The sequence below is a fragment of the Puccinia triticina genome, chromosome 15A, assembly GCF_026914185.1.
Source record: "Puccinia triticina chromosome 15A, complete sequence".
Taxonomy (NCBI): domain Eukaryota; kingdom Fungi; phylum Basidiomycota; class Pucciniomycetes; order Pucciniales; family Pucciniaceae; genus Puccinia; species Puccinia triticina.
The window spans coordinates 3,666,184-3,684,414 of NC_070572.1; the positions used below are offsets into that span (position 1 = coordinate 3,666,184).

Here is an 18,231-nt window from a genome sequence, read left to right on the forward strand (position 1 = left end):
TCATGTGACAGAGTCAGGAAAATTAGTCTATTATAATACAACTAGAGGCCAAGGAGGCTGCGCCGCTGCAGGGGGAAAAGGCACAAAATCGCGCCCAATGACCACCACATCCTCAAAAAATCATGAAAACGTTGGCTTTACTTTTAGTAATCACACTGGAGTGACAAAAACTGGCACATTTCTCATTGGAATCACTTCAAGCTACACATCATCACAAGTTATTCCAGTCATCATCTTAAAACTTTCAATCTACTCACAAGGCTGCTCCACCACTGAACATAAAATGCATACCCCTTACGTCCAAAAGGAGGTGTATCAACATACTTTTCCAAAAACAGATTTATTTCTTTGAGGCCACTAATAGAATCACACTATGATTGATTGCAAAAGAATTTTTGTCAATGTGCTGAAAGGTAGAAAGATACAAGCCAATACATCACAATTGCTGTCATTTTTTGCAGTGCTCATCAGGCCCACTCACCTTGGCATGGTAGTGCCATATCAAAACTCTCTTTACTTATACTTCCACAGATCCTAAATTAATGTATTGAAATATGAATCCATTTTTTCAAACTGTGGCATGTAGTCTTGTTTCATTAGTGTTTCTTGTTTGGATCCCTCAAAAATAAAATATGGAAATCCATTAGAATGATAGATCACTTGGTGATTTTGGGAATTATCTTCCCATGATTTAACTTTATAAATAAAAACCATGTAGATATATTTATAAAAAATCAGAATACCATCAGATCACATCTATGGCTGATAGGTATTATAAATTTGACATTTTCATTTATGTGGGTCTAATTTAACATCTTCAAGGGTATCAGACGGTCTAGGAAGTCCTCCACTGTGCTGAATAATGAACAATTCAAAAGCTGGTAATTAGAGATGGCAAACGGGTACCCGCGCGGCGGTACCCGGCACCCGCCGGCGGGTACTCATCAGGGTGGCGGGTACCGCCGCCGCGGGTGCCAAGTACGGGTACGGGTGTCTGTTATTGTGCAATTTTTAGGTGGGTACCCGGGTACCGCCGTTTGATACCCTCCAATAATGCTACCTTTTTCCCGCTGTGGATGTCCCCGCCCCCCTGTCCTGTGTGATATCCCCGGCTGCGGCTCCACCAGCTGGCCGAGAGAGATCCCTCTTGGAGAGCTGGTGCATGTATATCAGCCCAGCCTCTTGGCGAGCTTGTAAATACATGTACACATGCTTGCCAAGAGGGAAAACTAGTATGCACACACCAGCTCGCCAAGAGGGATTCCTCTTGGCAAGCAGGTATTCACACACCAGCTCGCCGGGAGGAATCCCTCTCGGCGAGCAGGTATACACACACCAGCTCGCCGAGAGGGATTCCTCTCGGCGAGCAGATATACATATACCAGCTCGCCGGTGCCCAAGAGGGATCCCTCTTGGCAAGCAGGTATACATATACCAGCTCGCAGCCCCCAAGAAAAATCCCTCTGGGCAAGCTAGTGAATGTACCTGCTTGCCAAGAGGGATCCCTCTTGGGCACCGGCGAGCTGGTATATGTAACCTGCTTGCCAAGAGGAATCCCTCTTGGCGAGCTGGTGCGTGTATACCTGCTTGCCAAGAGGAATCCCTCTTGGCGAGCTGGTGTGTGTATACCAGTGCTCGCCGAGAGGAATCCCTCTTGGCGAACTGGTGTTGTGTATACCAGTGCTCGCCAAGAGGAATCCCTCTTGGCGAGCTGGTGTGTGTATACCAGTGCTCGCCGAGAGGAATCCCTCTTGGCGAACTGGTGTTGTGTATACCAGTGCTCGCCAAGAGGAATCTCTCTTGGCGAGCTGGTATGTATACTTGCTCACCGAGATGAATCCCCTCTTGGCGGCAGGTATACGGATACCAGCTCGCCGAGGCCCAAGAGGGATTCCTCTTGGTGAGCAGGTACATATTGTCTTTCCCGTTAATCTTGGACCCGGCGCTCTTTTTTTATGGATTTATGCAAGAGGATTTAAAAACTTGACATTGTGTTTCTGCCTTGGATGTCTCACGGCCTTCATGTTCCCTGTCAGGTCGGAAAGCGGCTGGGTTCTTGGTTGGCCCCTCTCACCAGGAAAAAACAATGATCACTTGTCTGCAAGTGACATCAAAAAGTACAAAGGCCCCTTTTTACTTTGCTATGTCACTTGTCTGCAAGTGACATCAAAAAGTACAAAGGCCCCTTTTTACTTTGCTATGTCACTTGTTGGCAAGTGATCATTCTTTTTTCCTGGTGTCTGTTGGAGCAGAGGGTGATGAGTCGGAAAGCTGAGGGATGGGTCCCAGGGTCTACAAACTTCCCTGGTTCTGAATATGAGCTTGGATTTTCACTGGCTCTACTCCAACATCATCTACTGGAGAATGGTGGCTCCGAGGGTAATTTCCGGCGTTGGCCTTGTCTGACAGATGTCAGGATAAAACCCCGGAGAAAAAACAACTGTATTTCTTATGTATACCAAGTTGAGGCAAAAGAGGTGCAAGCTTTTCATTAAATACAATACCTACAAAAAATAACTTGGCAGGTACTGCCGGTACCCGCCAAAAATACCCGGGTACCGCCGCGCCGCGGGTGCCAAGTACGGGTACGGGTATCTGTTTTGGGCCAAAAAAGCAGGTGGTACCCGGACACGCGGCGGGTACCCGGGTACCAATTGCCATCTCTACTGGTAATCACAAAGAAGAATCAGCCAAAAAGAAATCTGGTCCATTTTCAAACAACACAGCACAACAAAAAAATTGAAATGTTTTTGTTCTTCTTAATATAGGGAAGCATGATTGGCAATGCCATCAACAGCTTATCAGCAAGTTTCTAAATCTGGAAGGCCGCCTCCGGTCTGAACAAATTATGTGTGTGACGAAAGGCTGCCAAACATACATTACGATGCACTGGGACCCACCCCCAATGGGGATTGATGGGATGGGAGAGAATTCAGTGAATCTTTGATGGCCAGTGGGCAGCACTCCCTGCAGCTTTGCAGAGAAAGAGGAGGATGACTGGGTGTGCAGCTTTAGGATAGCAGCGTCTGGGAGAAAAACATTTAAAAGAGCTGGGTCACGGGATGGGCACCGGAGTCGAGTGGGGAGATGTAAGGCGGGGTGGTTGAGTCACTTGAGGAGTGAGCATACATACATCCAGCCCGCAGCTGATTGCAGCAAATCAATTGGCGAGCTAAGCGACTCACAAAACTTCCCGCTTCCGGCACCAAGCTTGAGGGAATACCATGCACCCACTGCTAGTCTTGTTTGAAAAGGGTGAAACTTACCAAAGTTCTTGGCAACGCTAACCATGACGCTTTCACCGAAAGCATGGGATGATCCAAAGACCCACCAAACATCATATCTAGTTAGTTGCATGCTTGACTCAGAAAAAAAAGGGGGAAATGACTGACATGAACAGACCAGCAAGTAAGACGGTACCAGTCTTGAAGCTATCAAGCTTCAATAGCGTGATAGCGTTGAAGGCAAAGCTGAGAGTGAACAAGTTGGAAAGCATCTATTGTTTGGTGTACCACTTGACCGCGGAGAGGATTACAGAGATGGCAATGAAGCCGATGTGCCAGTTGGTGAACCGGAGACTGAACAAGACATCCGCTGTGTTCCGGGTCAATCTGAACTTGTATTTTGTCTGTTTTGCCCAGGTCGTCGGGCCAAGATTTGTCTTGGTGATCGTCACCAACATTGTTGCTAGCGCTCCCGAACCCACCAGCAAGAAATATCCGGCAAACAGGGCATTGATGAAGTCTTTGTTCAGGTACTTGAACACAAGATACAATCCTAATAATGCTCCTGATCCTCTGATCATCGAATTTCAGATGTAAATAGATATACAGGAAATAAGCTGGATGGGTGGAAGGAGTGGATAGCCTGGGATGTGCAAAATGACTTACAAGACTGGAAACCAGTAAGTGTCTTCACTGGTCATTTGCTTGATAGCTTCCTCTTCCTCATTGGAAGATTCAGTGGAATCAGCAGAATTTTTTCCTCCATTTTTCTTCAACACAATTGGAGCCTAAGTCAAAGCAGAATGATGAGATCAGCTTGGTCTGTTGTTTTTGTTTTTGCTCTTGCTGTTGGGCGGAGTCAAAGGTCAGTTAGCGGGGCTCGCTGGAGCTCTCAATTGGTGCTTGGCCACTGGCGAAGGCAGCTGGGACAAGCTTGGGGTGCTGAAGAGCAGCGGGGAGCAAGAGGCATAGCGCTCCTTTTGCTTCAGGTCCTCCATCTTCCTGTCGTTGCATGACGGGAGCAAGGACATAGATCAACAGCCGGTGGCCCAGGTTCGGGCCTCTTCCCTGGTCGCCACGCAGCTTGTCGGGATGCGGATCATTGTTGATCGCTGGCAGGTTGGGGTTGTACTTGGAGGAGGGAGAGGGGAGTGGGATATGGTTGTGGTGCTCGGTTGGCTGGGGCGTCTTGTTGGCGGCAATGGAGTCGTCGTCATCCCTGTTGTTGCTGCAGTCGTTGTTGTTGGTGGATCTCAAGCTGATGCGGAGGAGCTTCTTCCACAACCATTGCGAGCCACCTGAGCTGGTGGTATTGATGGATAAGCAACTCTGGACGGTATTTACATTGAGTTTGCTTTGCGTGGTGTTGGTTTGCGGTATGTACATACATGAAGGTGGTGTTGATGGCGTGGGTCAGGTAGAGTTTGTTGCCTGTAGCAAGGATGTTGGCAGATGGGTGTGGTCTGAATTTGTTAGGGGGTGGGGTGCCAGACAATTATAAAAGGAAGAGAGTTGGAGGCCAAAATATTTCCTCAGGCGACTCTTGGGCTGTACTTCCAGCTTGAGGGTTGTCTCACCCCCGTCCGCTGTTGCATTTGCGCAGTCCGGCGGGGGATATTTGTGGACCCCCCTGTGCTTCCGGGCTGGAGGTCTTCTTCCCAATGCTTTTTGACCCTGCTAGACAGGGATGGGCGTTGGCTGGGTGGCTGGTTGTGGGTTGCGAGTATTTTTTTGCTTGTAGACTGTTTTTTTGGTGTGTGCATGTTTTTTGTAGGCAAAACCGCAGTTTTTTGGCTTGTTGTATTAAAAAAGGGAAAACCTTTGATTTTGTTTTTTTTGTAATTTTGGTCTTTTGTAAGGGGAAACCCTTGAATTTTTTTTCTACAAACCTGAGGCTTTAATATACTTGGATTAAATTGCCCACAGCCAAGCCTTGTTCATGTCCACCCCCCAGGATACCCCCATAGGGAGAAAAGGACTTAGTGATTGCGCTCACTAAAGTCCCCTCTATAAATAGAGGCCTATCTGGCCCTCAGGAAAAGATACCCCAGACCATTCACCGCCCAGAAACTGTAAGTTTGCCGTGAATATTCTCCTCTGCTACTACTGTAGCCCCTTTTCCCTTTAAACCATCCCCAGCACGCAAAATCCACTGGATTAAACCCTTTAAATTATCAAAAATCCCTTATTAGCATGTTTAAAGCTTCATCCTTGTAAGTAGTTGCCGTAAGACCACCGCCTCTGTCAAGCATCAAATCAGTTTAAGCGCTTACCACCTAATTTTTACGCCAAATTTATTCCCTGTAATTAATAATTATCCAAGTTTCTTAAATCCACACAAACGTGGAAACCTAGATCTAAGTTTTGGTGTATTTGTAATTTAAAAAGAACACAACAGAAAAGCACACAATTTGGACAATACACACAACAGTTGAAAATATCCCCAAAGACCCAAAGGCCCTATGGATGACCCTCCAGCTGTGCCAGAGCAACAAGCAAAAAAGGGCCGGTTGTGAAAGACTCTGTGAAAGAGCTGTCAAGGAGGGGCCTAATCAAGCAACTAGGGGGCTTCCAGGGAGGGGGCGGACAAAACCGGATCCCCTGGGGGGACACTCAATTTGAAGCCCTCCTTAAGTACCCATCAGCCCCCCTCATTCAGCCGCTGCCTCGGCACAACCTCAAGCCACTGCTTCATCCTCAGCCAAGCCACGCAGCGTCAACAACTACCCTTCCAGGCCGCGCTACTGGTTTTCAGGAACTAGCTTTATCACCATGTAAACTGCCACCCCCATGTACAATGTTTGTCGCAGCTGACTGGACAAGGTTTACTGTTTCAATTCAATTCCAAAGCAATACCACCCAACCTGACCTCCGATTTGTTGATTTAGTTCAAAGCTCTCGTCAGTACCGTTGGTTGGACCGGCCCGAAGTAAGCAACATCTTACTGTTTTAGTGAAGGAATTGGATGTAACTCTCAAAACCCGGCTGATGTTGTCAAGGTAAGGAGGTAATTAGTCTGACACAGTTTTGTTCCAGTCATTGATCAGCTAATTTCATGATTGTCCAATCCTTATCACCGCAAGCCTTCATGACTGCAGTTTTTGACATCAACAGTTTGAATGCACCAATTAGAACGACCGTGCCCCCTGCGCCCACTTGTCCGAAAGGAGAACCGCTACCGTCAACTGTACCTGCAGCCCAAGTGGAACCGGCTCAGCCAAGGTCTAAGTGCGTTGATGAGTTATTGGGTCACCTGCAGAATCTATTGCCTAACATCTTTGTCCCACTTGTAGCCCCCTCGGCAAGCCGCAGGTAGCCAAACCCAAGAAGAATCCTCCGCCCAAGAAACGTGTGGCGGGGCCCGGCGAATCTGGAGATGAATCGGAGGACGAAGGCGGAGAAACCAACGCGCCCATGGCGGGGCCAAACATGGCCAACGAACTCAAAGAGCCCCCGCCTGAGGTGGTCGAGGTGCCTTTCATGCGGGTTTCGGACGACGACAAACTAAGGTCGATCAGTCCTTTTGGCTCGGTCACTTCGCAGATCGGAAATGTCCTTGTTATCCAAGGTACCGCTGGACTAGGATACGATTGCGTGCTGGATGAGGGCACTTTGGTTTGTCAGAAGGACGGTCTGGTGGTTGGTAAAGTGAGCTGCTGCTGGTTGAATATTCACCAAAACCTCTTTTGTTTGTACTGATAAATCGCCCTCTACCGTCAGATTTTCGAAACATTTGGCTCGGTGACCAGCCCTCACTACAGCATCAGATTGATGGCACACCTGTGACTGCAATGGAGGCTGCTCTCCTGGTGCAGGACCTCAACAACGTGCAAGTCCGAATCACATCCCATCTGCAGGGCCTTGTCTTTGTAATAAACGATGCAAACTCTTGCACTCCTGCAGGCCGGGCTCGGCCAGATGAAGCAGAGCATTCGGGCACTCGTCGGCTTGGTCCACCAACAGCTCAACTCAATTGCAATTGACTTCCTTGCCTCGCCTCAGCAGGGCAAGCATCTCCGGCCCCTCGTCGTCCTCTCCGTCGCCCGGGGGTCCGCCCCCTCCGCCAGCCGCTGCCACCCGTCTCCCGTTGCCGCCAGTCAGCCTTGACAAGCCAATCTCTCCTAGCCACGTCCTCAACAACACCAGCCCCACACAGCCAGAACCGTCATTATTGTCCTTGCTTCCCAGAGCCGGCCCAATACTACCCACCCAATGCCGGCTCGCCGAGATCGCCGAGCTCATCCCCATCTCCCTGCTCTATTTTGACGTCATCAACCAGGCCAAGAGCCGCAGGGAAGACCCCCTCCGTCCCGCGCAAGTTGGACAGCAAGCTCAACGTTTGCCGGCAACTTCCTGCTTGCAAGAGCCCCCCTCTCCCTCTCCAGATGAACTGGGCACAAAAAACCCAATGAGACGACGAATGAGATCTTATCACTTCATCGAAATCCTCCTCAGCCTGCCTCTCTTGATCCTCCTCCTTCCAACCCTCAAGTCAATAATCCAGCCAAACGCGCGACAAAAGGAACCAAACAAGAAATCCAAATCCAAGGAAATGTTCCAGTGCACTCAAGCTCTCTTGAAGGCTTGCCAAGAGTTCTTCAAGAGTCAATTTGAAGGGTGAAATATCATGTTAAGGCTAATCAATTCCCCAAGAAGAGAACTCTTGAAGCTGATAGACTAGCGTATGTTGCTTCAGGTTGATCACTTGTTCGGAATATGAATGCAAGTCAATTTTATTCCAAACCTGCTGGATAGATTTATGGCCTTGTTGACCCTTGTAATGTACACCTGCCACTTACAGCCCCTATGGGAATTTTAAACCTTACACAAAAAATCATCAGTACCCTTGACATCCTCATCCTCCTCACTGGTTGAACAAAATGTGCTGACCAGAAAGATCAAGCAGTCCAAGACCAACTTTATCCAAATCACTATCTTTGAGCTGTGGCTAAGAGTCTATGAGATTCTGGTTGGCCACCCTCACCCCAAAAAGAATGCTACCCATCAAGGAGGTTTCATCTTTGGAGCTATCAATATGATCAGTCCTCTCTTGATCTTATCATGACTCACTATTTTTTTCATATCCACATATCTTCCATGTTTTCTTAATCTGCAATTTCATCTGGGATGTTTGTTGAGGTTGGTGCTCACTGTTGATTTGTCAAAATTGTGATCTGGTGCTGTCATTCATCAATCTACAATCATCCAAGGACTGTACCACCCTGTCAAGTAGAGTGTTTTTTCATTCTGAAGGGGGGGGGGGGGGGGGCTTTCAGGGAGGCTGCACACACTGCATGCAAAAATAATTCATGAATCTAGGACATGTTACACCTGCCTGTAATGACATAGAGGACCTGTAATTTCACAGGTAAGCAAAATGGGGTACATGTCACTTATACAGTGACTGTGCAGAGCAAGGCTGAAACCGCTGCACTAAAAGTAGTGCAGCGCAGCGCAAAGCGCAGCGGAAATGGGCTCGCTGCGCTGCACTTTTTTATAGTGATTTTCCGCTAACGCTTCAGCTTTTTGAAAATGGAGGGAAAATTCCTCTTTTTTTAGCGGACCACAAAAGCGCCTCAGAAGCGCAAAACCGCTGCGTGGTAGCGCAGCGCAGCGGCACTTTGCTAGAAAAGCGGGATTTGCAGCGGCAAATCCCGCTTTTATAATCTGGGTTCTCGCTTTGCGCGCTTTTCCGCTTTTCACGCTTTATTAGTGCAGCATAGCTAATATTACTGCATTTTTGCCGCGATAGAGAGAAAATATACTCAAAAAGAAACAGAAACTAAAAAAGTGACCTATACCCCCTGAGTCTTGGTTGATTTTTTTGGCTGTTTAGTCTTCTTGATGTTGGACGGAGAAGATAACTTGGGGTTTTTTTCGGCAGCGGTCAGAACAGCCTGACAATCTTCAAAAACCCCACCCAACTTGACCCCGCCGCGTAACCACAAGTGGCTGCTGATAGCACGTTCAATTGATTGTATCGCAAGTCCGGCCCGCCCTGATGAACAAACATCAGCGGCAGCTGAGAAGGTGCGCTCCACCGTTGCTGAGCTAGCTGCGCAAGCAAGATAATTGCGCTTGCTTTTTGAGCTGAATTAACTGCGCAGCGCCAAAAGTGCGGAAGAAGTATCAGCTAAAAAGCGGTGCAGCGCGCAAAAGCGCCCCAGTAGTGGTTGAAAGCGCACACCGCTATCGCTGCACTTTCCCGCAGCGAAAGCGCCGCTTTTTTGGCTGCGCTTACGCTATTTCATCCAAGGAAATAGCGGTGTTTCGCTGCAGAAAGCGGTAGCGCAGCGCGGGGACGCTACCGCTTCAGCTTTTTGGGCTGGAGGGTTAGCGGCGCCCGCTGCGCTGCGCTAAAATCGCCGCTTTCTGCAGCGTAGCGCAGCTTTTCAGTCTTGTGCAGAGGGGTTCATAGAGCTTTCACTCTCATGATAGCTATATGACAACCTGTCATGTAATCCTGGCAGTTCATTGCATGCCTATATCTGTCATGATTTGCAACATGACCACAAAACCTCAGATGAACTGTTTTTGGGAACAGTGACATGGGACATGTATAATAATTTAGTCAGGCAGACACTGACACACAACAAGTCAAGTAGTTATTGACTGTTTTTCTCATCTTTTCTTTTTTTTTGGGGGTACACTGGCACATAATTGCTTAACAAATTAAGTAGTTCTGAAAATTCACTGTAGCCATATTTATATAGAGACTAGAGTGCACAAAATCAAAACCTAATTAGCAATGATACAACACTTTTTTCTGGTTGCAACTGAACCTCACCCCAAACACAACACCCACTCCCCTTGCCTTGCTGGGGTGCAACCAAATCAATTGGGGGGGGGGGGATGGGGTGGAGGAGGTGATACTTTGGTAGTAACCACAGATGACCTTGGGAGCACCAGGTATAGGGGTAGGCTTGGCCTTAGTTTTATGTTTGTGCAGTGCGGTAGATCATAATAGAGGCCTTACAATCACTGTTTGGCAAGTGTGGCTCAACAGGGTTCAGGCAGGACCATTCTGCAGAAAAAGGGGAATACGGCAATGAGGATCTTGTATCCTGCAGCGGCGTAGCCGCTTTGGCCTCTAGTATATTATTAATTACATAACAAATCCTCATCTTTTAAAGAGTGTTTAAAACCCTTGTAGTGGCCATATTTACCACGTAGCAAGTTTAGTAATTTACATTACTAGTGTTTACATCAGCACAGTTATAGTGCTAGGGCCCAAAACCCCTAATTTTGACGGGTTTTTGCCCTAAGCTTCATAAACAGAGCTGTCACAATATGCTTTTTATTCATTTCAGGCACTCAAGTCTCTTTAACATGCCTAAGATACAACAAGCTCAACACAGCCTCTCTGGAGGAGATCCCTGCAGGGTCTCTGTCTCACAGAGAGGCTTGCCCTCAAGTGGCAAATTCTGGTGTGGAAGCTGACAGGCCTTGGACCAGACCAACCCCCATTTTCCCTTCAATCCACTATGTCACATCCATTTTTTGTCCAAAAGGGACATGAGTGATGCAGCCTTGTAGGCTAGCTTCTTGCGCAGGCAGCCATCTACTAATCAGCTTTTTATCCCCCCAGATTAGCGCTGGAACCCACGGGGTACCAGCCAAATTTATTCCCTCCCATCAAAATCCCGGCGGGTACCATCCCGCGGGATCATCCGGGACAATGGGAATACCCTGCTGACCCGCGGGACCGGGAATACCCTGTTCGCGGGACACGGGAATACCCTGCTGACCTGCGCTACGCAAGCATACCCTGCCTGTGCCAGAAGAAGATGGAAGACATGGATGTTCAAGTCAAACCGGTTGATCAGTGAGGCTCAACTCAGTCTCATCCCCCTGATTCAAGTGCAGCCACATCCACAAGTCCGACAAAGAAGAGCTGGGTCTGGATGCACTTCAAAAGTTTGCAACAACACCGAGTCCAGTGTCAAGTTGCAAGCAAGAAGAAGGCCGGATCTACTTGTGATAAAATACTCCAACAAGACCCCACTGGTAGCACAAAATCAATGACTGAACACCTGAGGAGGATCCACAATGTTCTGCCACCAAATCAGGCCGTTTTTCCCAATTTATTGAAACGCCAGCGTGTTGAGCAGCGGGTACGTTCTTGGACTTTCTAAACCATAAGTGCCTTTTTGCTTACAATACATCCTTCAGCCCGTTCTTACTGCAGGCCATCACATATTTAGTCGCTGAGGGGGACCTACCCTACTCAATAGTCGAGCAGAAATCATTCAGATATCTACTCAAGCTTCTCAATCCGGCAACCCTGAACATGGAGTTTGGCCGGAAAACAATTGCAAAAGAGGTTTACATGCTATTTTTGGCTCATAGGAACCATCTCCAGAAGATGCTCAGTGGCATGAAGTACCTTTCTTACACTGTCAACGCTTGGACCTCCCCCAATTTGAAGGCTTTCATGGCCATCACTGTTCATGGAATCACCTCCGATTGGAAGGTGTTGGATGTACTTGTTGGGATGCCTACAGTACATGGCAAGTACTCAAAAAAATCTGTAGATTTGTGGTGTGATGTTCTAAAATTATCTCCTCTCTTAGGACGCCACACCGGTGCCAATTTTGGTGAAATCTTTGTGGATCGTTTAGACGATATGAAGATTACCAATGCTCTTTGCTGTATTACGGCCAACAATGCGTCTAACAACTCAACCCTTGTGACGCGAGTTGAACAGAAGCTGGTCGGAATTTTTGATGCAGACACTCAACTCTTGGGCTGCATGGCCCATGTCATCAACCTAGCCGCGCAAGATGGCCTTAAGGTCTTTGGCGACTGCAGATATGACAATACAGAGAAGGAAATTACCGTTGACCAGATGGATATCAACAGTCTTGTTGATCGACCGGATGGAGCCGACATCAATCTTCAAACTGTCATTTCTTGTATTCACGGACTCGCCACTTATGCTTGATATTTGCCTCAGCGCCGCGAGGCTTTTCAAGTTGCAATCAACTTTGTAAACAGTCAATCTTCAACCCGTCATCCCGTTAATGATATAACTCTCATAAGGGATGTTCGCACCCGTTGGAACTCCACATTTCTAATGCTGAAGCAAGCTCTTAAGCTGAAGCAAGTCTTCCAGACATACTGCAGCACCAACCCCAAGGTCTCCAAGTATTCACTCAGCGAGGTTGAGTGGCAAAAAGTCAAACAGATGGCCAAATTCTTGGAGCCACTCAACGATGTGACAAAAATTCTATGTCGCTCAAAATATCCAACATTAACGGTCGCACTACCCATATACATATCACTTATCAAAAGTATACTTGGTGTCCGACAAATGTACAACTCTTCTCAGCTCATTCCAGCTGCCGACGAGATGATCAAAAAATTATTGAAATATCTGACCCTCGCCTTGAACAAGCCTGCTGGAATTTGTGCAATGATACTCGATCCTTGCGTCAAGCTGAGCTACTTTGACAGGAATCGTGCATTCTTCGACGTACACACCATCTCTACAATTACACCCGAGTCCGCATTGAAAATCTTCAAGACCAAGGCAAAGAAATTTGATCAAAGTCCGTCTAGAATGGATTCATCTATTTCAACTCCTGCCCAAACCCAATCAACACCTTCCCAAGACAAGGCCAAGACCACAAAAAAACGATTGACGGCGATTGAGGCCAATATTTTTGGCAAGGCCACAGTTGCCAACGACTTGGAGGCAGAGATTAACCAGTACATAGCCGAAGTCAATGAATACCACACCTGCGATATCCTTTATTACTGGTCCCAACGCCAGAAGTTATATCCGTCCCTGGCCTTGATGGCCAGATGCTTCCTCGGAATCCTGGCAACCAGCGCTCCTTCCGAGCGTGTTTTCTCTTGATCAAAAACGATTGTTGGATCGCAAAGACACAGTCTCAGCGGTGGTGCGATTGAGCACCTCCTTTGTGTGAAGGAATGGTACCAAAAATTTGACAAAATGCTTGAATCGTCAGGTGTTCACAACTCACATCCTCAAGTCGACGATAACGACAAAATCAGTGAAGAGGATGTTGAAGATGACAGTGATATTGATTCCGACTGACTCTCCTGCCATTCTCTTGTTTTTTCTCCATTGCATACACGTAAAGAAAAATGTATTCCCCATTTGCAATCCTTGGGGGTGCCTCTTCCCCATTCACAATCCCTGCTGTACCGCGGGGTACGTTTCACCTCCCCGTGGGGTATGTTTCACCTTCCCGCAGGGTAGGCTTGGCATTCCCGCGGGTATGCCCTGGCGGTCCAAGTACGGGTCCTAGACTGTACCCGGACCGCAGGCCGGGAACGGTCCCAAGCTTAACTAAGCCTCTCCAAGGAGGCGCAAAGCGTCTCCGAAGGAGAGGCTTATGACTAAATTCCCATGCTTGGCCTGAGGCTGACGGGGTTTTACAGAGAAAATCGTGTTTTTTGAAATTACATCTCTTTTTACTCCCCTCTTTCGGCTTCAATTTCCATGCCTCATGTGCCAGTTTGTAGGCCTTGATCTTAGCTATCTTGTACAAGTTTTTTCAAGTAAATCCATTCATCACTGACCGCTCAGCGGCCATTCTTGAAAGGGCTCTTCTTGAGCAATGTGAACAAGCCATTGGATCATCCAAAGGTCGCCGTTGGACATGCTCTCACGGGTTTGTTTGGTATTAACTTAAAAATGACTGGTCTCTCAAAGAGTGCCATCCCATGCAGGCAGCTTGCGGTAGAGATGTCCAACCTTATTTTCATGTGTTTAGGCCGGACGCGCTATCTGGTCTACACCAGGCCGGATAGGCTCTAAAGTGGGGTTTTTTACATCAATTTCTCTTCGAGGGGATGGGGGTAGGTATTGTGCTGAATACATGATATTATGTAGAAATGAAAGCTGATTCTAATGGTACTCAAGGCTGTGAAGAAATCAGAAGGGTATACGGTGATAGGTTGGTTTGAAGGGAATTTTGGACAAATGGCTGAGCAGCCTCAAGCCAAATTTCGGACATTAGGCACAAGTCCCTCCTGCAAGCGGGAGGGTACTCGCGCCCCGCGAGCACAAGGAGGGACTTGTGTTAAGTTTGGAACGGTCCACCTTTTAAAGGAGGTGTCCCGAAGCAAGTCCCGCAGGGTATGCTGCGCGGGTATGCCCCGGCTGCCCGGGTACGGGTTCCAGCGCTACCCCAGATGGCTACTGGACATCCTTGCAGAATCCCTGCTGGGCTCACTCTAACAAATGGAGGTTTTTTTCAACTTCTGTATATCAAGCATAGCAGTATAAATATTATGCATCCATCCTGAATTTAGAATTGCACATGTTTAAGGCTTTGTTTGGAGCCAATATAAATATAGGTGATATAATCATTGGTTAATTCAATGAAAACTACAAAATTCAACATAAAGCCTCCAAATATTTTTTCTAGGCAACCTACAATACTGGTCTCTTCAATTATGAAGTCAGATTTAACTGATTCAGCCATATTCAGTACTGTAGTACCATTATATTGCTTTTGACCAAAACAAAGCAATATAATGGTATTATGGTGCTGAAAATGGCTGAATCAGTTAAATCTGACTTCATGGTTGATGAGACCAGTACTGTAGGTTTCCTACAAAAAAAATTGGATTCTTTATGTTGAGTTTTGTATTTTTTATTGAATTTACAAGTGATTATATCACCTATATTTATATTGGCTCCAAACGGGGCCTTAGTAATAGGGTGTCAGGGTCGGACACCAGCCAAACGTGAGAAGCGGGTCCTCAGCTTCCACACCAAGATCCGGCGCTCACTCCGAAGTCCCAGGAAGTCCCTGCTTCGGAGGCTAACTCAGAAGGGAGGACTGATTAAGTTCGAAGATACGAGCAACCTTATTGATTCTCCTCTCAAACTTCTCTATGCCCACTTTTGAATCGCATCCGATGCTTTACGGAAAAGTATGGAAATTGCATCGGGCGTACAAATGAGGACGGGTAGGATTATTCTTCTTGTTTGATCGGGATATTTGGAAGGTCATCACGATAAGGTAGAAGATGTGGATTGATCAAGTCTGAAGTGAGTTTCACGGAAGGTGCCATATCGAAGAGCGCAGGATCTATCGGAACTGTCGCCAGCCCGGCAGACTGATTTGAATTAGGGATTGCCGGCATCATCTGGCCTTCTTGCCGGCTTGGACCGGGCTGATGATCGACGATGGGCACTGCAAGATCCCAATTTCTTTGATCGTTGGCCACCATCCCATGGTTCGATGAGCTCTGATTATCATCATAGACAAGTCCAGGAGACTGCAGCGAATCTCTTTTTGAGACTGGCGGCGTCTTTGCGAGACCGGTATGTCGGGAATCTTCTCGAGTTTCATCCACGATCGGCATAGCCAAGTCCCAGTTTCTTTTCCCTTTGTTGATTGGAGGGTGCGACGGTCGACTCAGATCGTTAGGGATCGGAACTGCCATCTCCCAATTTCGAGACCTCGTCCGATGTGATGATGAATCTGAGATCGGTACAGCCATCTCCCAGGTCTTTGCGGAAGTCGATGGCAGATTTGAAGGTTGTTGATCATTGGATGTGATCGGAACCGCCAATTCCCAAGTTCGGTCTGATGTTCTTGGAGGGATCGACTCAGAATCTGGAATTGGTATAGCTAGTGATCTTCCATTCGGGGGTCTTGGAGGAGGAATCTCGGGTGATTGCTCCTTCTTGATTAATTCTGTATCTGGTATTGGTACCGCGACTTCTTCAGGTAACAAGTTTCTATTTACTCTGTTGCTTTTCGACTTTTTCTTGGGGGGCAACGGTGGAGGTACTGATGGCAGTGGGGTTGAAACTATTGGTTCCGTTTGGTTTGCATCCTCTGGAATTTCTGGCACAGTTGCTCGTCTTTTTCTAGTTGCCGTAGGGTTTTTAGTCGCTGTTGTGGGTGATGTGAAGGACGACGAACATGGTGGCAAATTGGCTGCTGAATCCCCTCTTTTTTCAAAAATAAACTATGCATTAAAATCTTTAATCGACCGCTGAAGCATATCAGAAAGAGAAACGAGGAATGAAACTTCTATTGCTCACTCGGGTGGAAGTTGTTCAGTTGGAACGATATCAATCAAAAAATCAAACATATCACTTTGACTGATGGCCATCGCAACATCTGATGTATTAACCGTTCTTCGATTCAGCGAATTGGCTACCAAAAAGGCGCGAACGGTGATCTCGTTGATAAAAACTAGTTCAGAACAGAATCAAAAGGCAAAAGGTTAGCGTGCGATCATCTTCTGGACAGTTTCAGTGCAAATTTCAAAAGCGTTTTCTCAGACAGGCACATTGATACACGTCGACTAGCATGAAGAATCATACAGAGCAGGTTAAAAGAAGAACCCACTTTCACATGCTTTATCCAACAAGACCGTGACCTCATTGGCGATCATCTGAAAGAATACGGTCAGAGTTAGACATGGTGCAAGAGATGAATGCATGTACGGTTCGATGGGACATACTTTGATATCGGGATCAGATTTGACTAGCTTCTTGATCCGTGCCAGGGGCAGTTGACCATCCTTGAAGTCAGACTGATATTCTTCGGCATTTCGGATGATGTGACTCCAGAATTCTGGCAGGAAGGTTTGAGTTGTGGTGGTTGGTCTAGGAACAAACTGAGATATCGCCGCGGTCGGTGCAGTCGCTGCTGACGTTGTTGCGGTTGTTGGTTTTGTTGTGACTGGACTGTGCGGTGGAGGCGACGGCATGGTTTGTCGGCTTCACATCTTTTGCTGTTTTCTTCCTAATTAACACGGCCCGTCGAACGGGGGGTCCAGGGCACCCCGCGCGATCCCTCAATTTGGGCCGCAATTCAGCAAAAGTTGTCCATTTTGATCTTGACAAACACCCATCTTGAAGGCTGGCTCACTCTTCTTGGCTTCACCCCTAACCCTAAACAAATCATAGTCTGGCAGGCTGTCCAGGAACTGGGATTTGCGGACATGTTGCTTTCGTCTGCATTCATGCCGATGATCAAGCTGGTCGTGTGCCGAATGCTCTTGACCACGTACGCCGAAGTTCTGTCGTTGTCTCAAAGGCTTCTTTGCCAGCTTTGTCAGAAGTCTCCATGCATTGCCAAGCAAGACCAACAGGTGGACAGCGGCGGAAGACGCGGGAGGAGTTGATGCACTTGGACAGCGGTCCAACAGATATGGCGCACTCCTGCGTCCTCCACTAGGTCCTGTTCGGCCCCGCCAGTGGCTTTATCGGCTATTCCTGCACCACCTTTGAGCTCATCAAAAACTTCCTCGTCATCATACTTGATATCGGTGGCACAAGAACCAATGTCAACAGGTTCGATCGCCGCCATGAGACCGTCCGCAATTTGATCACCGCAAATTCCCCAGTTGGAAATCAGTCAGTCTTTCTTTTCCCCCCAAAACTCTCCACCAGTGTGATTCCAGCATCACTGACCATACTTCTAGACAAAGCTGTTGCTGGCGGAGGATTGGGTTGTTCTGGAGGAATGGACAATTTGTCAGCGCAGGTGCGTCCCTCGACCCGGCCTCCTACAGGAGGGGCTTCCCGCTGGCCATCACTGATGCTCACCCGCTCCTGGACCGGCTTGTCTCAGGGCCTTTTCATAAAAGATTTGTGCCCAAAGATGACCGGGAGTTGGACATCAAGACCTTCCGGACCCTCTTCAAGCAGCTCTGGACGAGCATCAACTGTGATCTGCAGCAGGACCTCAGCATTTACATGGTTCCCTAGGGGTCTTTGTGAAGCTATGCATGGCCCTTGCCAACTGTGATTTGGAGGCCCTGGCCCCACCACAATTGTCTAAATTGTTCCTTTCTTATCTCTATTTATCTTTCATCTGTAATTAGCATTCAACTTTACACCACACCATATCATTTTATGGAGATGCTTGGTGTTTGGAAGAATGACTGTCTCTCATGATTTTCTTCCTCTTACATATATACCTCCTCAGCTGTAAAGGAAATCACCCCTTTTTTATGAGCAATTTAATATAATGCTGGAATTTCAGCATATCTTACTGAATGT

General features: G+C 47.5%; 4 protein-coding genes across 4 annotated transcripts; 1 reads left to right on the forward strand and 3 right to left on the reverse strand.

Annotated features, from left to right (window-relative positions):
* Positions 1-3,496: 3,496 nt before the first annotated feature.
* On the reverse strand, positions 3,497-3,925 carry PtA15_15A358 (uncharacterized protein; the record flags this gene model as incomplete). The annotated part of the gene is made up of 2 exons (XM_053163556.1): positions 3,497-3,797; positions 3,891-3,925. The coding sequence occupies 2 exons, from the start codon at positions 3,923-3,925 to the stop codon at positions 3,497-3,499; spliced, it is 336 nt and encodes a 111-aa protein (XP_053027520.1).
* A 169-nt stretch (positions 3,926-4,094) lies between these two features.
* On the reverse strand, positions 4,095-4,610 carry PtA15_15A359 (uncharacterized protein; the record flags this gene model as incomplete). The annotated part of the gene is made up of 1 exon (XM_053163557.1): positions 4,095-4,610. One exon carries the CDS (start codon positions 4,608-4,610, stop codon positions 4,095-4,097), a length of 516 nt encoding a protein of 171 aa, XP_053027521.1.
* Positions 4,611-6,638: 2,028 nt separating this feature from the next.
* Positions 6,639-6,923, forward strand: PtA15_15A360 (uncharacterized protein; the record flags this gene model as incomplete). The annotated part of the gene is made up of 1 exon (XM_053163559.1): positions 6,639-6,923. One exon carries the CDS (start codon positions 6,639-6,641, stop codon positions 6,921-6,923), a length of 285 nt encoding a protein of 94 aa, XP_053027522.1.
* An 8,256-nt stretch (positions 6,924-15,179) lies between these two features.
* On the reverse strand, positions 15,180-16,934 carry PtA15_15A361 (uncharacterized protein; the record flags this gene model as incomplete). The annotated part of the gene is made up of 4 exons (XM_053163560.1): positions 15,180-16,167; positions 16,261-16,414; positions 16,571-16,616; positions 16,686-16,934. The coding sequence occupies 4 exons, from the start codon at positions 16,932-16,934 to the stop codon at positions 15,180-15,182; spliced, it is 1,437 nt and encodes a 478-aa protein (XP_053027523.1).
* Positions 16,935-18,231: the final 1,297 nt, after the last annotated feature.